Source organism: Odontesthes bonariensis, chromosome 22 (genome assembly GCF_027942865.1).
Source record: "Odontesthes bonariensis isolate fOdoBon6 chromosome 22, fOdoBon6.hap1, whole genome shotgun sequence".
NCBI classification, from domain to species: Eukaryota; Metazoa; Chordata; class Actinopteri; order Atheriniformes; family Atherinopsidae; genus Odontesthes; species Odontesthes bonariensis.
Genome location: NC_134527.1, coordinates 15,752,461 through 15,773,044, shown reverse-complemented (window position 1 = coordinate 15,773,044; position 20,584 = coordinate 15,752,461). Strand labels below are relative to the sequence as shown.

Here is a 20,584-nt window from a genome sequence, read left to right as displayed (position 1 = left end):
TATATTGACTCAATTTTAACTGGATAGGATTTCTCCATTAGATAGATAGCTAGATAGATAGAGTCGATGACATCGACAGCCACCCACAGGTCATTTTTTTTTTTATATTCATCGCCGTGTGCTCCAATGTGACTTGAGATATGTTGTGTTTTCTCTGTGTGTCTCATCTCTACTTGGAATGTCTTGAACTGTCTGTTGGGGTATCTTATCAGGTACTTAGTGGTTCTACAGTCTATAATGGAACCCAAAACATTCTGATGTTTAATAATGTTTTCAAATCGAGAAACTTTGTCCTCACAGAGTTATTGGAGTCAGGCCAGATACCACTTTTCCCTTTTGTGCCATTGTAAAGCTGCTATATGAATAATAACAATCATGCTAATTTTAATTATTATATGTGTATCTATATGTAGATATATCTATATACAGTATATAGATATGTCTTATATATCATGTAGTACCCATCCTGAGAGTTAACAGTAGCACAAAAAAAAAACTACCACACCCCAAACTGATCTGCATTACTTATATAATAAATTCCATTAAGATTTGATTTGCATATAATGAAATGGCTGCTTTTGTCATTTTCAGGTTTACCCTTTTTGCAGTGGATAGCCGAGGCAGTCGCTCTGAGTCGAGCTTTGTCTCAGTGCGTACATCTTGTCCAGTGGTCGATGATAGTCGAGCTGAAGGTACCTTTTCTTGTTCCAGTCTTCATTTAATCTTTTCATTACAACTTCCTCACCCATGAGCTTGCCTGGATTAAGCTTTTCTAATTATAATGTCAGCAAAAACTGAGGTAATTGGTTCTGGTCCTAAAAAGATCAGAGGTTCCCTCTCGAACCATATAGTTACTTTGGACAGTATCGCCTAAGCTTCTAGTGCTACTGTGAGAAACAATGGGGTCATGTTTGACCAGGACCTGTCTTTGTTTCACATATTAAAAAAGGTCTCGAGAGCAGCTTTCTTTCATTGACGAAAAAAATCGCCAACATTTGGAATATTCTCTCCCAAGGTTATGCTGAAAAACTCCTGGCATTTATCCATGCATTTATCTCATCTAAGATAGATTATTGCCAATGCCATTTTTAAGGTGGTTGTCCAAATATTTCCCTTAAAATCTTTCAATTGATCCACAACACTGCAGCCAAAGTATTCACTGATACATCCAAGACTAATCATATTTCCCAGTTTTAGTCCCCTTTCACTGACTCCCTGTAAAATGTAAAAATAGAATATAAAAGTATGACCAAATTTTCTATCAATAATCTCACTGTTCCCCCAAACTACTGCTGGCTCCTTGTGGTTAATAGAATTTCTTGAATTTAGAGAGGGGAGACAGCCTTATTTTTCAGGTCGCTCTCCTGTGGATTCAGCTCCCAGTTTGGATAGAAGCAGCTGCATATACCTGCTCCGTTTTTAAGACTAGGCTAAAAAACTTGACCCTTTGTTTCATTTTGAACACCTGCTTTTGCAAATTGCTTTTGTTATCATTAATATTCAGCCCGTTGGTTGTTTCCTGTCAGATTTAGTTTATTTTTCTATGTAAAGCACTTGGGTTGCATTTGTATATTTGATAAAGTGCCATATGCAGTGCCTTACTATCATCTTCTCATTTTAAGCACAAACAGTGTGCGTTTCCCCTTTTCAACATTCTCTTATGATACCATTTTTTATTTGAGCATGACCCCCACTTCAGGTGCTTACTATGAACTCATAACAAACCTGTATGTATCTGATTTACTCTGTTAACTGTAAAGAGAAGAAATCGGAGCAAAAAACATCACAACAATTGGTCGGAATTCATATATGCTTCTCTTTTATCATCATGTTATCTACTCTGTTACCTACACAACATGCACAGGCATGGTTGCGTTTTATGGTCTCTAAACTTGAAGTGGGAAAATATAAAAGAGCCCTCTGTTCCAGTTATTCCTAAAACTTAACTGATCTGTCGCAAACTATCTACAAATTGCTTATTTATATTTGTCCCTCCTCTTCATCTGTCCGACTCTCTGCTGTCTACGCCTGTCCTCCTGACAGAAATTGCGGACAGGGTGTACAACTTGTATAATGGCTACACCAGTGGCAAGGAGCAGCAGATGGCCTACAATATGATGATGGAGATTCCTCCTCCGCTGCTGTATAGAGTCCAGCACCACTACAATTCCCACTATGAGAAGTTTGGGGACTTTGTCTGGCGCAGCGAGGATGAGCTGGGCCCCAGGTGAGAAAAGGGCACACTTTTTCTGATTCTGATTCAGCTTCAAAAGAGGCTTCAGTTATTGACATTTCTATTTAGCCCTATTTAAGGATTGATGGGTAACAGGTGTTCTGCTGTTCAGAAAGATTTTGGTTTTTTTCAGTCTGCTACTATTTAATCGATTCCTATTGTTGACATGTTGGTGAAATGTCCTTATTTATTATCTGCACCATCACTCTGAGATTTCTTGTGCAACAGCAGACAAAGGGGGCTGAACTTCAGCTATTTCCACCAATATCGCCGCCACCCCAAAGCGGGGGCACCATTGCACAACAGGCAGGCACGCACACTTCCAAAAGTGCTTCTACTGGAAACGAAGCGGGCAAGGTCACCATTAACACTCTGGGGTTATAGTTGCTCCTCACATCACCATGACGATGCCAAAACAGCATTTGACAGCCAAGCCAAACAGTAAACGTGATACTCGGCTAGCACAAACTCAACTTCCAGCTCCATTTCCTTCCTCTTTCTCATAAAAAGTTTGTCTGTAGCCATACTATACCAGCCCACCTCCCACCCAGACGAACCCCCCTCACCCGTGACCCTCTTTACAGGGACACCCCAACTGATAGTTTGAACAGACAGTGAGACATTACTACACCATGAGAGCACAGAAAGGCAGGCTGACTAACAAAAGTGTGAAGAAGGAAGTATAAACAATCATTTAAAAAAAAATGTTTAGAACAAAAACATTCATGCATGTGAGTCTGAGACGGCAGTTTCCCCAGCACTGATAATAACAACACAAGATCTAAAGTTACAGCCCAATGTTTTGGTTTGTCCACCCCCAGTGCCTGGAAGCACTCCTTTCAAGCTATAAATAATATAATAATTGAGGAATAATTTGCTCTGAAGGAAGATTATGCTTCTCTCTGATTGGCGAAGGGGGGTGGGAGGCACAGGTTGGCCACTGGGACTTAAAATGAGGACTGGATTTGTTGGATGGTGTGTGTGTGTTTGTGTGTGGGCAACTTCAAGAGGGTGGGGGGTGGGAGGTTTTTGGATGAGCGAGTGTGGATTATTTACTGCTTGAAGTTGGCAGGGTTGAGCCTCATTGCGGTAATTTACAAGCATGCTCTATTGGTGGTGCCTTTTAAAAGGTAACAAAATGGCCAAGAGGAACGTCAGCATAGTCAGCCCTGCACAGGGAGCCGAGAATCCCTGGAGCCCCGACATGTCCACCATTGTTACTAATAAACACAAGTGTCTGTGTTGTGATTTGGACGCGCTGTGATACGTCGTCACTGTTTATTTCCTCTCTTTGCTGTGATCACTTTTACTGTTCCCAAACTTTTTTTTTGTTTGTTTGTTTGTTTGTCATTCATTTAGTTTTCCAGCTATGGGTTGTATTCCCCTAAAGCTTTGTTTATATTGTAATCAGCTACTTAGGATGCAGTTACGCAGTATATGTGTAAATCTTACTTGCTGCAGTTGCAACCTCAATGGTTACCATGGAAAAAGAAAAAAAAAACTTACATTTTTGTGAGATATTTTATAGGAGTTTCCCTATCTGGGATTTTTAAATTGTTCTAATCTGTTCATTGGCTTCATGCCTTTCCTTGATAATGTGTTTGGTATTCTGTTGTTTCAGACGTTAGAATTGAAGGGAAATGAGAAAATACCCCCCCCCCCCCCACACACACACACACACACACACATTTCAGCAAATAAGTGAAAAGGATGTCTGTACTCCTTGCTTAACTAAAAACAGATGCTGATGCTCAGCAGACACTGCTTCTCAAAACAAATGGAATTTTGCTTTGCTACTTATGTGTTTTCCCGATTTTAGTGCCCATATGAGCGTAACACGTTAAGAAAATATGTAGGTGTTTTTGTAGTTACAATGGATGTGTTTGTATGTGGCTGTTGAGAGGTGTCTTTTATATATTGTTCTGACTTGACATGTGGCTCCTTCATGTCGTAAACTTCAGCGTCAGACTCAGGATCTGGAGACAAAATTCTTTGTTGCACTCCCCTCTACACAGCTGCCTTTAGTGGTGTGTTAAAAAGTACCACTTCCAGAGAATATGGGTCATGTGATGTGACCCAGACTGACAGTTTCCTCAAAATGACCGGAGAAACTAAGTTGCAATTTTTGGGATCTGGTATCATTTAGAATTTTAGCAAACAGACCCCCAAAAGTTTAGCGCTGTGTCACTGCATCTCAATGCAGCTCTATTAAATGAATATATTATCTTAATTCCTATATGTAATGTCATGTTATTTTCCTTTTCAGTTAAATGTACGTTACCTGAAGGGCTTCCGTAAATAAATGCAGGCAGTTATGAGTTTGTTGTGTCTCATCAACTGATGTCAATCTAAAGTTCACAAAGGAATTGTTCCAATGTTATAATAACAGAGGTTTTTCGTTTTTTATCCTCTCTAATAGAAAAGCCAACTTGATACTCCGCAGGGTGGAGAAGCTCAGCCTCTACTGCCGGTCCCTCCTGCGCAGCACCCATATCCAGAGCCGCAGTGACACCATGGCGTACGTCTACTGCCGCAACGAAGAGGGTCGACCTCCCAGCAACACGTGGCATGGCTCCTTACACGACAGTCGCACCATGTGCATGGAAAAGCTCATTTCTGTACAGCGCAACACATATAGCAACAGCAAACTCCGATGAGACGGGCGTTCAGAGACGAGATGTGTATCTTTTTCTTTTTTGTTCCTTTTCTGCAAAATGACATCATTGATTGATGAATCTCTCCAGGACTTTCTGCAGCAAGTGACTCCCCTTGCCACTGGTGCCAGGAGAGGCAAAAAAAAAAACACCCAAAAAGCCTCAAAATCCGGTGGACATTCTTTTAAAGCTACCAAAAACTTAAATTTTGTGCAGCTTACTTTTAAGATAATACAGAGGATTGGCAAGGACACATTTCTCGACTGCAAAATGCCAGCGATTGCACATTGTCGATGAGAGACTGCAGTGCGAACATGTAATATATCATTCAGCCGAAAGAAAAACTGGTTGGCTTAAATACTTTGAATGTAATAATGTAGTTCCTTTTTGGTGCTTTGATGCTTACCTGGAATACTGAAAAAAGAGAAACAAGGAAATATTACTATTGTAACTTATTTGCCTTTGCTACTTTAATTCAAAAGGAGAAGCTGAGATATGCGAAAGCCATTATGAATCGCTTACTTATTTTTAAGTTAACAATATTTTTAAAAAAAATTAGCTTTCCATCAGGAATTTGAAAGCAGTAAGAGAGACATTATGTAGTTTCGTCTTCTATGACATTTTACAGTTTCAGTTGGAATTTCCAGGTTTTGTATGGTAACAGAATCGATAAATGCAGTGCTGACAGTGTAGTGAAATTATGCAAAGGCACGGTGTAGATGATGTAGGAATCGAACTATCTGAGGGGTTTTTTTTTGTTTTTTTTTTATTTCTGCAGTACCCGAAACAAACACTATTGAGTATATATCAACTCAGTTAAAGGATATTTATTTCTCAGACCTGAGATGAACCCAGATTTATAATGAAGCCAACACGAAGAAAAGGCAATACTTCTGCCAAACTGAAACATATGCTATAGGGACAATTTTGAGTTCTGGCATAAACACATCAGAAGTGTTGATACTGGGCTACAAAAAAGAAATAAACTGGACCGTGAAATTGGACTTTAGTCACTATGGCATAAGTCATCGCAAGACCAATAAGAAAATAGTTCTGCGATTTTGTGAGAGGAGAAATGAAAGACACAACATTGAGTCAACATATGGTAACAGTATGGTCACATGAATGATTGAAAATCGGATCTAAATTGACACTGAATATGCGGGCTGCCTTTGAAAAGTTTGCTCATATTTATGACGCTCATGAAAAACAAAAAGCAGGATAAAAGATAATATAATAAAGAATAAAGAAAGCTTCTTTGAAAATAGTTGAATACATGAGGTACTGTTCACTAAATTGTAAAGAATCTTTGATTGTAAGGATGACATGGGGTCCTTTTAATCCTCTAATTTTTCAGTCTGATAACTTATCTTCAAAGCCATGGATATTGTTTTGATGAAGACAAACGATGCCTTTTTTTCCAGTATGTTTATCTCATGAATTGTAATAATAAATGATTATATTGTAAATTTTGAATTGTAAAGAAAAGATATGTGTATTATCATGTGGCTTTGTCTTTTTCTGAAGAATGTGAGATATTAAAAATGTACAGAAAAAAAGACTCGTCTTTGACTACAATGGACTGATATTATTTATTTCAAATGTTGATCTTATCGAAACAGCTGTGGCACAAACCCACTTGATCACAGGCAAAATAATTTATATTCCTCCAATAAACAAAGCACTCCAAAGTTTTTTGCCACATCTGCAGATGAAATGCATTCCTTTTCTGTGAAGCTTTTCCAGTTTTCTCTATTATTAGTTATTTCCCACCTGGTAGTTATTTTCCTGATGTGCCATTCTAGTGGGTGAAATAAAGATGCTCATACCTTTCAGTTTACATCAATTTCTATTCAGGTAAACCAATGGAGACAAAAAAAATCTGGAAAGAGCTGGAAAAACTCAACTTAATAACTGTTAGACTCTTGCACATCTTTAGATTAAATAATTGTCACTGAATGTGAATAAACAGCATCTTGGATACTTTAGCATTTGATACTCCCACACTTCCTAGTTTAATCTTTACTGCTGCTGTTGTGGTGTGTTTACATCATATCAGAAGAAACCAAAGAACGGGATGTTGTTGCTCAAACTTAAAACTGTTAACACATGTTGGAACACCCACATCCAAAACCAATAGCATTCATGACTTGAAAATCACTGATGTGCATGTATGATTGTCTACTCGTAAGTGAGAAACAGCAACTGATATTTGTAATTTAGTGAAGTTTAAAAGTCCTAAGCTGATGACATATGTTGGAAAACCCTTTCAAAATCCCCCCAGTATTTCATACACCCTTTTTACAGTATGTGTTCACATAGGAAGGGGGTATTGACAGTTTGTCAATCTGTTGTGTGACATTCCCTGATCATTAAACTAAACGACTTTGGTCATCCACAAACTTTTCCTCCAGCTCCTTTATGAGGCCAAGAATGAAGGCATTTTTAACCTTTAGAATCTCACAAGCGTATTAGAGAAAAATGCTGCAGTATGATATTGGTTTATGTAATGCCATATGTGGCTAAATGTGTACGGAAATGGAAAAAGTGGGCTTTCGCTTAAAAACGTCACTCAGTTTACGTCAGTCATCACACAACAATAACAAAGGAAAGTACTTTAATATTACAAGTCCAACAGCGGGAAGATTAACTCAGCATCCAACTTGCAACCCTTTTTTTCACAAAGTTTTACTCGCCATGGACTTAAAGCTAGCCTAAAGTTTAGCCTTGTTCAACCTCTGGCTCGTCTTTTTCTGTTTTTCTCCTCTTGGCAACATCCTTCAACACATTTCTCTGTCTTTAAACTTTACCATTATGCCATGAAGAAAACACAGAGCTTGTCTGTTCCTTTCCAGCACTTACAAGATCAGTCAATTTGTCCCATAGTGCCATTTATTTTCCATTTGCAGGAAATCATGCCTACCAAACGTTATGTCCTGCCCCAGACTTGAGCCTGGGACACCAAATGGGAATGAGGCAGTTCCCCTTCTTCCAATTTTGAATAAGAAGCTACCAAAAATGTCAAGAGATGCGGTAGGGTAATGTTACAGAACCGAACAAGGATAAGGCTGCATATTTTTATATACTAATATATTTGTGATGAACAAACATGCTCACACAAAAACTAGAATGTTCTAATTTATCTGTAATAGAAGAAGACAAACTTATTTCCATATTTGTCTGAAACAAAACTGAAGCTTTATTGGTAAGACAGGGACAATGATAAGGTTTTAATCTCTGTTTCAATCATTGATACATAACATCACGAGGATAAATACGCTGCTGTGGTAGTGTTTGGTATTCCCATTAGGGAGGCTGTGGCTCAGTGGGTTTAGAGTGGGTTGTCCAATAACCAGAAAGTTGGCGGTTCAATTCCTACTCTCACCACTCAAAAGATTGGTGAAACTGACAGCTGGAGTCAGTCCACCTCCTTGCCATGGTCAAGGTGCCCTTGAGCAAGGCACTGTACCCCCATGCTCCCTGGGCACTAGGAATGGCTGCCCACTGCTCAGTGTATGGCATCTGCCTCTATGAGTGTGTGACCCTGTGCATGTTTGTGTGTGTGTTCAACAGGTGCCAGATGGGTTAAAAGCAGAGGAGAAATTTGGTGCATGGCTGTAGCCTACATGACAATAAATCTGATCTTAATCTTAGTCATAATACAGCATTCTCTGATTTACAGCCTACAAAGAACACAAAGAGAAATTATCATTATTATTCTTATTATCATAGTATTCTTTTCCAGAATTTAAACCTGCTTGTCTGCAACTTTACTGTCAAAGTCAAGCAAATCAAATGTGACAGAACAAGAGAGTACTTACCAATAACAACACTGAAGCTAAGTCTGCATCCATCTTGCACCCTGCCTTTTTTTTTCTCTGAACACTCTCCAACAGTGAAATCTTTTCCCGTTTCTTGCTCTTACACTTTTGATACTTCATCCTCACTACCTCTCACAGTGTTGTCTCGGGTCTCTTTGCTGCATCTGCACTGATTTTTTTGTATTGGAAAAAAAATGTATTGACAAAAGCGTGTCATGCAGGTTAGGGAACCAAAATTATGAACCGCGGTATCTCAGCCCTCCACCACACCAGAGCAGTTACAGACCCCGGAAGGTGCATAACAAAGGTCTGTGTACCTCAAAGTGCTGCACCAGCTCTTGATATATTGTATCTTTCTTGTATGTTCTTTTCTAATAAGTTTTTTTTTTATTTAAACACTGATTTTCTATTCTTATTTAAATGTCTATGCTGGTTTGGATGCTGTGCTACTAGAATGATTTCTGCCGCTAATTCTGGCACTTCTTTGCATCTTTTACAATGCATAGCCATGCGGCAAACTTGTTTGTATGTGGGACCAGCTGACTGGCTTGGACTTTTCAAAGGCCAAGAAATACCTGAAAAAGGTAAAAGAATAACTTTAAACCATTTTTTCCTTTGCTCATCATGGGAAACGTGTGATCACTGCAGGTAAATAATCGAGTTTGGAGCCATGACAAGGGCGCTGTGGGAATGTTGGGGAGGCAGTATTTGTTTCACTTAGACATGGCTCAAGGAACAAACTTAACACCTCTCTACTCGGCTTTCAGACTATACAGGCAAACAAAGATTGCAGACAGAGAGGCAACAGTATGGGAGGAGAGACTGCATTGCTTGTTAAGAACAGCTGGTATATATACCTGGACATGTTATTGAGAAGGAGCCTCTTTGCACCCGAATTGTTGAAAAGTTTGCTGGGAGTTTCTGTCCATCTTTTCAAACAGGAGAGTTCACCTGTGTTGCCAATGCTGTATCACATCATCAGCTTGTTGAAAAGTTTTTGCTACACTTCAACTTTCTAATTGATTTTTATCTTATTTATATTTTATCAAGTAAAAAAGGATTGAAAGAATGAGCAGTACAATAAATCAGCACCAACATGTGCTATGTCGCCAAAAAAAGATGTGTTGTCTTGTCTTAAAAAAAAATTCATTCCAATAGCTCTAATTTGATCTGACATGACTTTGTTCAGCTCATGGCTCATGTACCCTGCCTGAATAGACGAGGACCTCACAGGAGAGAACCCCTGTGGTGCAACCCACTACAATAAAGTTTCACAATAGCAGAGCAATAATTGGATCCCAATTAATTACCATGATAGCAAAATGAGGCACAGATGAATGTGGCTGTGAGCAATTGTAGAATGAAGAGCAATATCATTCTTTCTCTGGTTATCCCAAATTTGCCACATGATCTTGCCGAAAAATATTTATATTAAGACGGAAAGAAGGGAAATCAGTCACTGAACTAACAGACGTCCATCCCATATGAATTACTCTAATTTATATCATTAACTTAAGGTGGCTATGCCTCTCTGCATGTGAGCTGCTGGGAAGCATTTACTTTTTCCACCTCCCTCAACAAGCTATTCCTTTAAGCTCAGATCTAGTTTCTTTCCAGTCATGCAACATTAACTGCACTTTAAAAATCAGTAGCTTGATGTTCATTCTCACAAATTAGGCCATTAAGGTCATTGATGTGCCAGGAACAGCACTCACATTTTCATGCCAATGTATCAATTTAGGGTTATAGAATGAACTCCTCTTTTAAAACCCACCTCAGCACTTATTTTCTTTTTCATTTTGAAGGGCCTCACAATGAATCTGTGGTACCTTGTTAATTTCCAAAAGAAAGATATTCAGCAAAATTGTTCCTGAGGCCGTGTGCAGTTTCTTACCCTCATATAAATCTTTTTTTTTTTTAAAGCAATGGTTGAAATGAAATATGACTTTCAAAGAAGTGACCACACACTACCAGCTTATGCTCACTTTGACCAGTGTTTTATTTCTACACCATAAATGACAGCAAAATGAACATGATAATCTTCTTTATGACTCTTCTTTAGGAAAATATAGTACACATCCGACATGTTTTGCCATGTACCAGAGCACCAAAAATATATATAATTGCAATTGTGAAAACAGAGAGAAACACTGACTGAAACATTAAAGTCCAATCTGTTATATATGTGCCCGAAAAAGTGCATTCTGCGTAGGAACCAAAGAGAGAGGAGGCCATCAGAGGGAGGGAAGGACTACTGAGTCTGATGGCTACCTTTACAGTGTTGGTGAAATTCTCAACAAACACAAAGGTGTATGAATAAAACTCAACAATACACAGAATGGAGCGAGGAGAAAGAAAGTTGTTGATTGGTGCCAGTCAACTCAGGCAAATCTGAAATTGCCTTCTCAATGCCTAACCAAGACCAGTCAAGTTTGATTGGGAGGATCAATTTCAACAGACTTCTAAGACCCGGAGATGACCTTTATGATTTTATTAATCTTGACAACAAATAAATAATATAAGACTCAATGGATAAATTCATGGTTGAGACAACTGTCAACAGTGCTTGCACTAAGCCATTATGAACAAATAAATGCTGACAGCAAGTGGTGTGATATAGCATCACAGATTTTTTTTTTTCTTTTTTTGTCTTGCAGGTGGTACTTTGACACAATGCACAACATTTCATGGTTCATTTCTTTGTATAATACCGGTGGTTATGATAAAAATCAATCAAAGAGCTACTCCCAAACAGTTAGTACATGGTTTGCAAATACAATCATCATATAATATTAATATTTACATCTTAAAATATATTTGTAGAGCAGTTGGGTACGAAACATTGCAGTAATACCACTAGATATCCACATAATATGCAAATACATTTTTTGTACTTCTCACTTAGAAAAAAGTACAAGTTACTTTTTTTTTTCATTTTTACTTATTGAAGGATTTAGAAACAGACATAATAGGACAATTCTATAACCAGAGGCCTGTGGGAGGTACTTCATGTGTTACAACACACAAAATGTCTTACAACAGGATGGCACATCAGTATATTTTTTCACAAAGATCTGAGCAAAAACATTAGTGCTTCAGACACTCTTTCTTTCACTTCCCGTTGCTTTATAATGTGTTCTACACAAACCTTCTGCCATTTTTAGACATGAAATACAAAATCAGGTGTTAAATTAGAAACAAAGGAGCGACTGTTGGTGGTTAACATGGAAAGGTATCAAAGCCTGTCAAAAAGACTGCTATAACATCATGTGATGTGATAAGCATGGACTGTAGGTGAGGAAAACTGTGCTCCTTCTGCCTAACTTCAAAAAGCTCTGTGAGCTGGGCAAATATCCTCTCTCATTTTCACAGGGCCAGCTTGACCCTGGCTGCCCCTGCACAGCCATACCTGACAGTGACAGATGAGGCAGTGTGTTGAGGAGAGGGGAGGTGGTGGTAGTGAGGTGGAAGGAGGGGTGATGGGAGTCCCAGAGAGGGATGGCTGCCACCCCTGGGAGAAACTCTGACTCACTGGCCTCAGCGTGTTGCCAGTCGGGCTGACCGCCCCTGGCCCTGGGGCAGCCTCTGTGAGTACACACTTTCACACCTGGACAAACAGCCAGACAGGCCAGGAAAAGCAGCCCACCCATCCCTGCCTCTCTCCCTGCCCACCTTCTACTTATGCCCCATCCAAGAACACTCACCACTGGCTGCCATCTGACCTCCAGTCCTTTTTAATCCTTCATTTTTGATTCTTTTCTTTACCACTTTCTTACTTCCACCTGATTCAGCCAGCTATGTACATATAATCCTTGAGCCTTACGCTGGCTCTCAAAACATTACTTGCTATAGTATGGATTCATGTACTGACCATTTTATACGTGGTTCTCTTACAAATTCCTTCCATGGTTAATATGTGCATTTTTTTAAGATAAGAAAATGAAAGCAAAAAATACATTTTACATTCTGTTTCTAAAAGAAAAAAAAAAAAGATACAATGCAATTAATATCGTCAAAGAACAGCGAATCCTTATTGGATGCAAAGCAGAACCCATCTACACACAATGAGCAATGAAAAAAGTTATTCTGTGGTTGTGGGCCTAAATTGTACTGTGTAAGTCTGATCAGTGCTTGACAGCAACAATCACAAAAGACTGTGACGACAGAGACAACATGACAGTTTTGACTCACAACTTATAACGTGTTGGTTTATAGGAACAATGTAAAAAATAACTTACATGGACATTAAATATAACTTAAAAAAGTATAACACTCTCAATAAATAGTTCTACTATTTACACCATTGTTATGAGACTCAAAATGTCACTAAAATACCAAAAATATGGAAGCAGCAAACATTACAGGCATGAGGTACAGCGAGGGATCCTGTGATGCCTACAGTAAAGAGGTGATGTCCTCTTCCAAAGCGCAGTTGTATACCATGGTTATCTATGGCTTATGGGTACCTTGTCCAATATTAGGAATATATTTGTTCAAGTTGACATGTAGTCACATTCTGTAGCCTTTCTTGTTAAAAACAATCAGTTTTTTTGGTTTCCAGACATCGACTGATGACACAAGTAACTGCTGAGTAGGATATTTCCAAGTTAGTCTGACTATGACAGAGACACAACGGATTACATTTAACTAAGTTTATAGAATAAAGAGAAGGATCCAATAACAGGTTTCAGATTCATCCATTCAAACGGCTGGAATGGCTTTCCAGTGACCTCGGTGGCACATGATGAACCACAATACTGCATTTCATTGGTATAGTGCAGGTACTGCAGGTCAGTCCCTCCCCACTGGTATGAATTCTGTATTAAGCAGCAGTATCTGGAGTACTAATATTACATATAATTTGATAACATCAACATAATACAAGTCATTTTTACCAGGGCTATATAGTTTTCATAAAAAGTATTAAATGGAACCTTTGAAGATGATGAAGCCTTTAGAATGTCCTTACAAAGTTTCATATCTCCTAAAAGTTGCAAAGTCTCTCAAGAGTCCCTTTTAATGGGGATTTCTTCATTTTCTGACTGCAGCATCTCTCCATTTCTCTGCCGAAACCTTCAACTTATGATGAGCTATTACACAAACACCAAAGAAACACAAGACAAATTAATTTGCAGTTTAGCTAGAAATGAAATGTGTGACAATACATGTCTGAAAATGCATTGATGTGGACTCAGTTGTTTTTGGATTTTGAACCTGTATAGATTATGTATTAATGGCTACATGTTTCACCGTGAGAATACTTCTAATATTAAATGCAAAGCCTGTTCAGGTTGCTGAGGAGCATAGTCATACATCTTTTGAGTATGTAAGGTCATGTCCAGGAAAAGAAATAGCAACACAGGGACTCAAATGACCAAATATCATACAGTTTTTCTCGGATAATCATGTTGACAATAGCAGCTTCTAAACATTTTTGAATATACTTTTTCTTCTTACATGACAACTACAAAGTGCAGTAACTGAGGTCAATAATACAAACACTGATTAAATATGACATTTTCGAGAAAAAAAAAAGAAATACGTGAATATGTAAAACTTAAAACATTTTTTGACATTCTTGCCTATCAAGAAAACAGAGTAATATTTACATAACTTTTTTTTTTTTCAAAAAAACCTAATTTCTTTTCATTTGGTGGAAAACAATACGCATGTTTCGTGTATTCTTTTAGCTCCTCACTAACATTGGTCATAAAATCCAATGATATTTGTCTTACATTGACACTTGTACAATATACGATAAGATCCCAGGTTTATGAGAATTATCTGGTATGCTATAGCAGCCTATTATGAATCAGAGGGACCATGCCATTGGCCCAAGTGAAATAAAATATAATCATCATCAGTCATGACTGTGGGCGCAGTGAAACCGGAGCAGCAAACTTTGGACCTATGTGCCAAGTAGCCTTCATTATCAAATATCATTATCCATGGGGAAAAAAAGATAGTGTGTAAGTGTCTGGAAAAGAAAGCTATTGTAGCAGCCATATACTCTAAGAAGTTCATTCGTGTGGACAGAACACCTAAGTTGACAAAACTGGAAAGTGCTGGGTAGAAGTGTACTTGGTACAGAAGAGAATGGGTAAATCAATTACTTAAACTTGGCCCGGAAGGGAGGCTTTTGGGGGGGGGGGGGGGGGTTGCTCCTATTGTGACTTGAAAATCTTACATTGAGACATACATCGAAATTTCATTTTCATGTACAACACTGTTGTCTGCAAAGCGCCAACAGAGAGTTCAGATATCACTGCGAGGGGAGGGAATGAAAGTTGTTTGTGGAAGGGTGGTGTGTTGGCGTGTAGGGTAGATAAAGTCCCCTTTCGCCCATTACTTATTCTCATTCTAAGCTGCAGAGTCTACCCAGCCCTTTATTTCTGTTTCCTTGTGTAACTGTGCAGTCCAGCACTATGAGATCAAGAAAGCCACAGACGCCTGACAAGCATTGACTACATTCTGAACAGGACTGGGATGCCTATAGTTTCAGTTTAAACTTTTTTGAATCAGTGCTTGAGGTAACAAAGTTCTTCCCAAGAGCCATAAGGGAGGAGTTTAAACTGAAATGAAAGTCAACCCAAACCCAAAGTGAGGCGGTATGAATGACATTCTTTAAGTCGTGTTCAATGTATATAGTAAAATTTGGGGGCAGCTTGGTGAGAGGGGGATAGCAAGTGATGTTCTAGATTCTCTTCAGCTCTTAGTGCCATTCATATGCGATGTTGTCAACATGTTTTGTGTTTGGATATGAGATGAAAAGATCATGTCAGAGTGAATGACCGCTATAAGAAAGAACTGTAAGCAGCAAGGAAGACAAAGCTGTCAAACCCTATGAGCCGTTTTTGTGGTAAGATGGAAAGAAGAAAAAGCCACACTGTAATGACAGAATGCATTTGGGATTTTGTTCTACATAACAAATTATCTCATTGTTCCTGTGGTTGACTTTTTTTTGTATTTCATCTGTTTATTTAAGATTTTTTGTGTGTTGATTCTGTTAAACTTAACAATATGGCTGTCTCGTTTCCATCTAAACTAACTATAACCCCTACAGCCTCTGACATCCCGATGAAGAAACATGCGTTACTGATGAGGATACACAGCTAGAGAATAGCTTGGTATCTTGTTTGAAACCGTGAGCTATATAAACATAGACTTCTGTAAAGGTGTTGAACATGCCTTCAGAGGATCACTTTTAACTTTTGACATTCCTTCATATTTGCCAACAACAGCATTATCCCCAACTTGCATGTTTTGATTTACCTTTGGTTCAGTCATGTGGTTGTAGAGTGAGGTAACTAAAACAGACACGGAGGTCGGCACGAAACTCAGCAAATGGCATGCTACCTAGGCTTGGTTATGTTATTGTTTAGGTTTCTTTTTTGTTTGTTTGTTTCTTATTCTCATTCTTCCAAAAATGTCTGTTGAATTTTTTTCTTCTCTTTATGATATATATATAGATATATATCTATATAGATATAGATATATATGTATATATTCTGTAAGGATGGTATTGCAGGGTTTACTTTCCTTTTAGCTGAAAAGATGTTTTCTGTGGAGTCTCATGATTCCCGTCCTTTTTTCTAGATCTTTTTGTGATGTGTAGGTGGAAGCAATTCAGCTGGTTGGGGTTGCAGTAATGATTGAGAGGTATGCCTTTTAAGCAGCATGTGCAGGAAATTGGAGGCCAAGAAGAGGATGACGTAGGGGGTCTGCCTCGGCCACTCTGGCTGTGTTGTGTTGGAGAAAGGGTCCTGGGATGTTGAACAGGGGTCTGTGCTCAGGTTGATCACCCCAGCGAATAGACATATTCATCCTTTCTGTTCTCCCAAGCGGTGGGGTCCCGACAGGAGCACTCATCCCGTGTGTCACAGTTCATGGGGAATGGAATCACCTGAGTTGAAGAGAAAGACAAAGCCATGTTCATGTGGAATTGTCATTTTACAACCCAAAAAGTAGTTCAGACGTACAGCAAAAAGATCTATATCATTCGGAATAGTTTGAAAACATCTTCAAGCTAACCATTTTTTTCTGTAATGTTGCTGGCATGAAATATCAGCACAGTGGAATGTAGACGATTACATACAAACACAGGAAGAGGGCTCTGTTACAAGAATAATTTAAATGTAGTGGTGTAGAAAAAGAAAGTATCATGAAAAGAAAAGGCACGTGTAAAGTACAGCTACCTCAAATTTGTACCCATGTTCAGTACATAACTAAATGTCCACGGTTGCATTTCTCCACTGATATTGCTGTTGTAACACTTTAACACTGCATCAATTTAAAAAATCAAAAGAAGGATAAAATATGTCAGAGGTACGCACCTCTTTGGGTGACAGACTACAATTGCAGACTTATCTGTTATTGTATCTATTGTATTGGATGGATATCCTTCTCGTGTTTGTGAAGCTGTTTTGCAGTAATAAAAAATGAATGCTCCCTCCGCTTAAAGCTATTTACTCTGCTGTGAATGGTTTTGCTTTTGCATTCGGTGCTCTTAGAAGACCCACACTTGGTCACATTCTAAAGATGTCTCAATGATGTTTTCAGTTCCTCCTATTTTCTGATAGTTTGGTGCCAAAGTGAAATACTGCAGGTGGAAACAGAACCAGAAGATCAGTGACCGCTGCCCCTTGGCTTTGACGTCACCAAATAACGTTGGCAATGCGTCACCAGCACCAGCTGCTGCTGCCTTGTCTGCTCACTCGCCTCTCGGGGGGTCGGCTTCAGCTGTTTGGGTACACAAAATGCGTCCCCCTTCATCAGGCCAGACAAGAAACATGTACTGTCAAAGTCATGTGTCACGTAAGGCAGGCTGCAGACCGAGGACATGCTTGTATCTTGGTGGCTACCGTTATTAGTTGTGGGGATATGTGGTTGATGTCACTTTTTCTCATTAGGCCAATACTCACTACTGCAGCCAGCACAGGGTTGACAGCATGCCTTATGCCAAAGACAGCTATTAGTTCATTGCTATCATTGAAAACTGTCTGGCTGTTGTGGGAGGAGTTTTTCCAGGGGAGGGTCGCACTGCTATTATCTCAATATGGAGTAGCTGTTAGATAATTACCAAAACTACTTTGCAAATGGCATCTGACAAATTACATCATAAGTTAATACAATCGGAGAGGGTTAGGTGGGTAATTACTAAATGCATTCGCAAAGAATGACTTAGAATTTCTCTCTCACTGAAAGATTAATTCATAACGATTCCGTCTACAACATTCCACACCATCAGCTTCAAAGTTTGGGACTTGGAAAATCACTCATTTTTAGAGTGACTGTCTAAAGTTGTAAATCTCAAATTATGCTGTCTCACTAGATATTGACAGAAAACACAGTTTAACTCAAGATTGTGTAATAACTAAGTGGTTCACAGTGCAAAACCTCACAGTTTACCAACAAATTACTGAAGTTCCTGGGATCTACAAACAGCATAACTATGTTTTTCTTAGCATGTTGTTAAATGCCTACTTTTGCATGAAATCAAATTGTCATAAAAGTGATATTTCAAAACAATTACGAATGGAGGGATAGTGACATTTCATCTCCGATTGCCAAGTCAGACAATCAAATTCAAATGCTATTTGATCCAAGATTCTTCAAAGAAATTGCTTTTTGCTTTTGCAGTCTGCTGCAGCTGGCCTAAGCTCGGCTCAGAAATACGTTACATGCATTGTTTGTTTAAATGGTAAAACATACATGGATAAAAGGAGATACAATGGTAAAAGAAAAAAAAAATACATAGTTTGACTGCATTACAGGTTGGTACCATGTGAATACGCAATAGTTGTGTGAAAAATACGCCATCAAATCAGTCTCATTTTAAGCTATGAATTGCAGCGTTAACTCAATACTGAAAATGTCAAATGTCACTATTAGTGATAAATGCAACATACAGGAAATGGCACCAGTAGTTTGTGAGAATGGGGCATTTATAAACAGCAGGTCTGTGGAATGACATGGGGCAGCATGCTAGTCACCGAGGAGCAGTGACGCAGGCTCCCCTTTGAAATGGGGAATAGAATAAGTTGTTTGTGTGTGGGGGCGGTGTTCTTAATGCAAGGGCCAGGTGGGCAGTGCCCAGACTCCTCTGAGAAAATTAGGTCTACGTGTGACGACTTTACAAGCCAAAGGCCGGACACACTTCAGAAACAGCTGTCAACTGCATGACCAGTGTTTCCTCTGAGGTATTTTGAAGACAAGAACATGGGGCTCCTCTTTCCCCCAGACTCTTTCTGAGTTTAATCACTCTATCTCCTTTTCACACTTTCACCTTGTTTCTTTTAAAGTCTCCTATGTCTTTATCTTGTTTTATCACTCCCTTCTCTTGCAACACGCTTGCCCAGAGAATCTCCTTAATCTCTTACACACTTCACTTCCACTCCAAGGCCACTTCTGTTTATCTCTCTATCTAGAGAATGATGGTGGGTGGCAAATTTGACATGGTTTCCTTTGACCTTGACCTCCAGGGTGGCTGGGCCAGCTGCCACATCTGGCCCTGACTTAGAGCTCTCTCAGGGTGGCTGGGAAATGGGACGGACTAGCCTTGTGGGCCTGGGGGCCCTCCTGCTGCCCCATGTCCCAGGGCTAGAGGAGGGCTGTGCGAGGACACCCTCTAACAGCAACATGAAAGCCCTTCTGAAGAACGCAGACCTTTTCAGAGCCCCATCCGTTCATCTCAGGAACAGGTCAAAATAACATGGAGTTCCTTTCTGGATTTCTGTGTGTGCAGTATGTGCGTGTAAGCCGGTGCTTAGAGGAAAAAAGATGGGGCACGGGGCCGGGGAAAAAGGAAACTGGCTGATCTAGACATGCATACCACACTGTGGTACTGAGGTTATTAGTGGGAATTATAATAATAATATAATAAACAGATTTAGTCAATTTTCTTATATAATCTTTGTCTTCAGGTGTTAAGAAGCTAACAACACCCCCGAGCAATTAGAAACATGTTTACAAAAGGAACAATAGCTGAGGTCTGCTACCATGCACCTGAAGGCATATGTCACATCGACAGCTCATATGAATTCAAAAACCCTTGCATGACGGTGAAGAAATATTTCAATTAAATCATTGCACTGAGACAAGAGTGACATCTAAGAAAAATTCCTCAGTCAGTGTGAAGAAAAATGCTGCAAATGCAAAACTTGAATGAGATAGAAAAAAAGAGAATGGAGGTTTTAATAGATCAGGTCTGGAAGGAGACAGAGCAAATTAAGAGCAAAAAACACATAGCAAGTTGGAAAAATAAGTACAAGCACTTGGCACCGGCCAAAACCCTCCCAGAGTGTAACTGCCTTTGCTCAGCAGTCCATAAAAAACCTTCCTCCTCCTTCAACATTATCCTTCCCCTTTCTCTAGGATGTATTTTGTCCATTGAACCTTAAGCCCTCATAAAAAAACATAAAAATGGGGATTAAAGGCAGCAGTTGCATTTTTTTATTGATTTCCCATCAAACTTGCATTGCAGAGACGTAAATGAGTATATTTAAGAAAAAAATCTGCTCTATGTGTAATGACCAAGAAACATGCCTGCTTTACGCACAGGCAACTGCTCCCATTTGTGCAGTCAAGCTAACAAGCCTTTGACATTAAGAAGATAAAGATAAAGAAGTGGCACATGCTTTTACAACCCATTTTTACGTCAAAGTCATCAAATATGGACTCTGGGAGAGCAACTCTTGGCATCACTTCTTAGAGGAGAATTCTGTGACTTTTTTCCTTTCACCATAATGCTATTTTTCCTTGCCTTCCATTGTAAAATATTGATGGGCACAAATTCTTTGCAATCATATCCATATTTGGTAAAAATGCTATGACTGGCAACTCCCAAATAGCTGTAATATAATAACACAGGTCTTTGT

The 20,584-nt window shown here is 39.1% G+C and overlaps 2 protein-coding genes across 4 annotated transcripts in view; one reads left to right on the top strand and one right to left on the bottom strand.

Moving 5' to 3' along the window:
- astn2 (astrotactin 2) overlaps positions 1 to 6,418 on the top strand; it is a 285,626-nt gene extending 279,208 nt beyond the window's left edge. For both annotated transcript variants that reach the window (XM_075456540.1, XM_075456539.1), the window contains exons 21-23: positions 592 to 692; positions 2,044 to 2,227; positions 4,653 to 6,418. In XM_075456540.1, the coding sequence (XP_075312655.1) occupies positions 592 to 692; positions 2,044 to 2,227; positions 4,653 to 4,890 (523 nt within the window). In that variant the 3' untranslated portion in view covers positions 4,891 to 6,418. The remainder of the gene's footprint in view (positions 1 to 591; positions 693 to 2,043; positions 2,228 to 4,652) is intronic.
- Positions 6,419 to 10,689: 4,271 nt separating this feature from the next.
- Positions 10,690 to 20,584, bottom strand: part of pappaa (pregnancy-associated plasma protein A, pappalysin 1a) — a 122,512-nt gene continuing 112,617 nt past the window's right edge. For both annotated transcript variants that reach the window (XM_075455223.1, XM_075455224.1), the window contains exon 22: positions 10,690 to 16,611. In XM_075455223.1, coding sequence (XP_075311338.1) covers positions 16,507 to 16,611 — 105 coding nt within the window. In that variant the 3' untranslated portion in view covers positions 10,690 to 16,506. The remainder of the gene's footprint in view (positions 16,612 to 20,584) is intronic.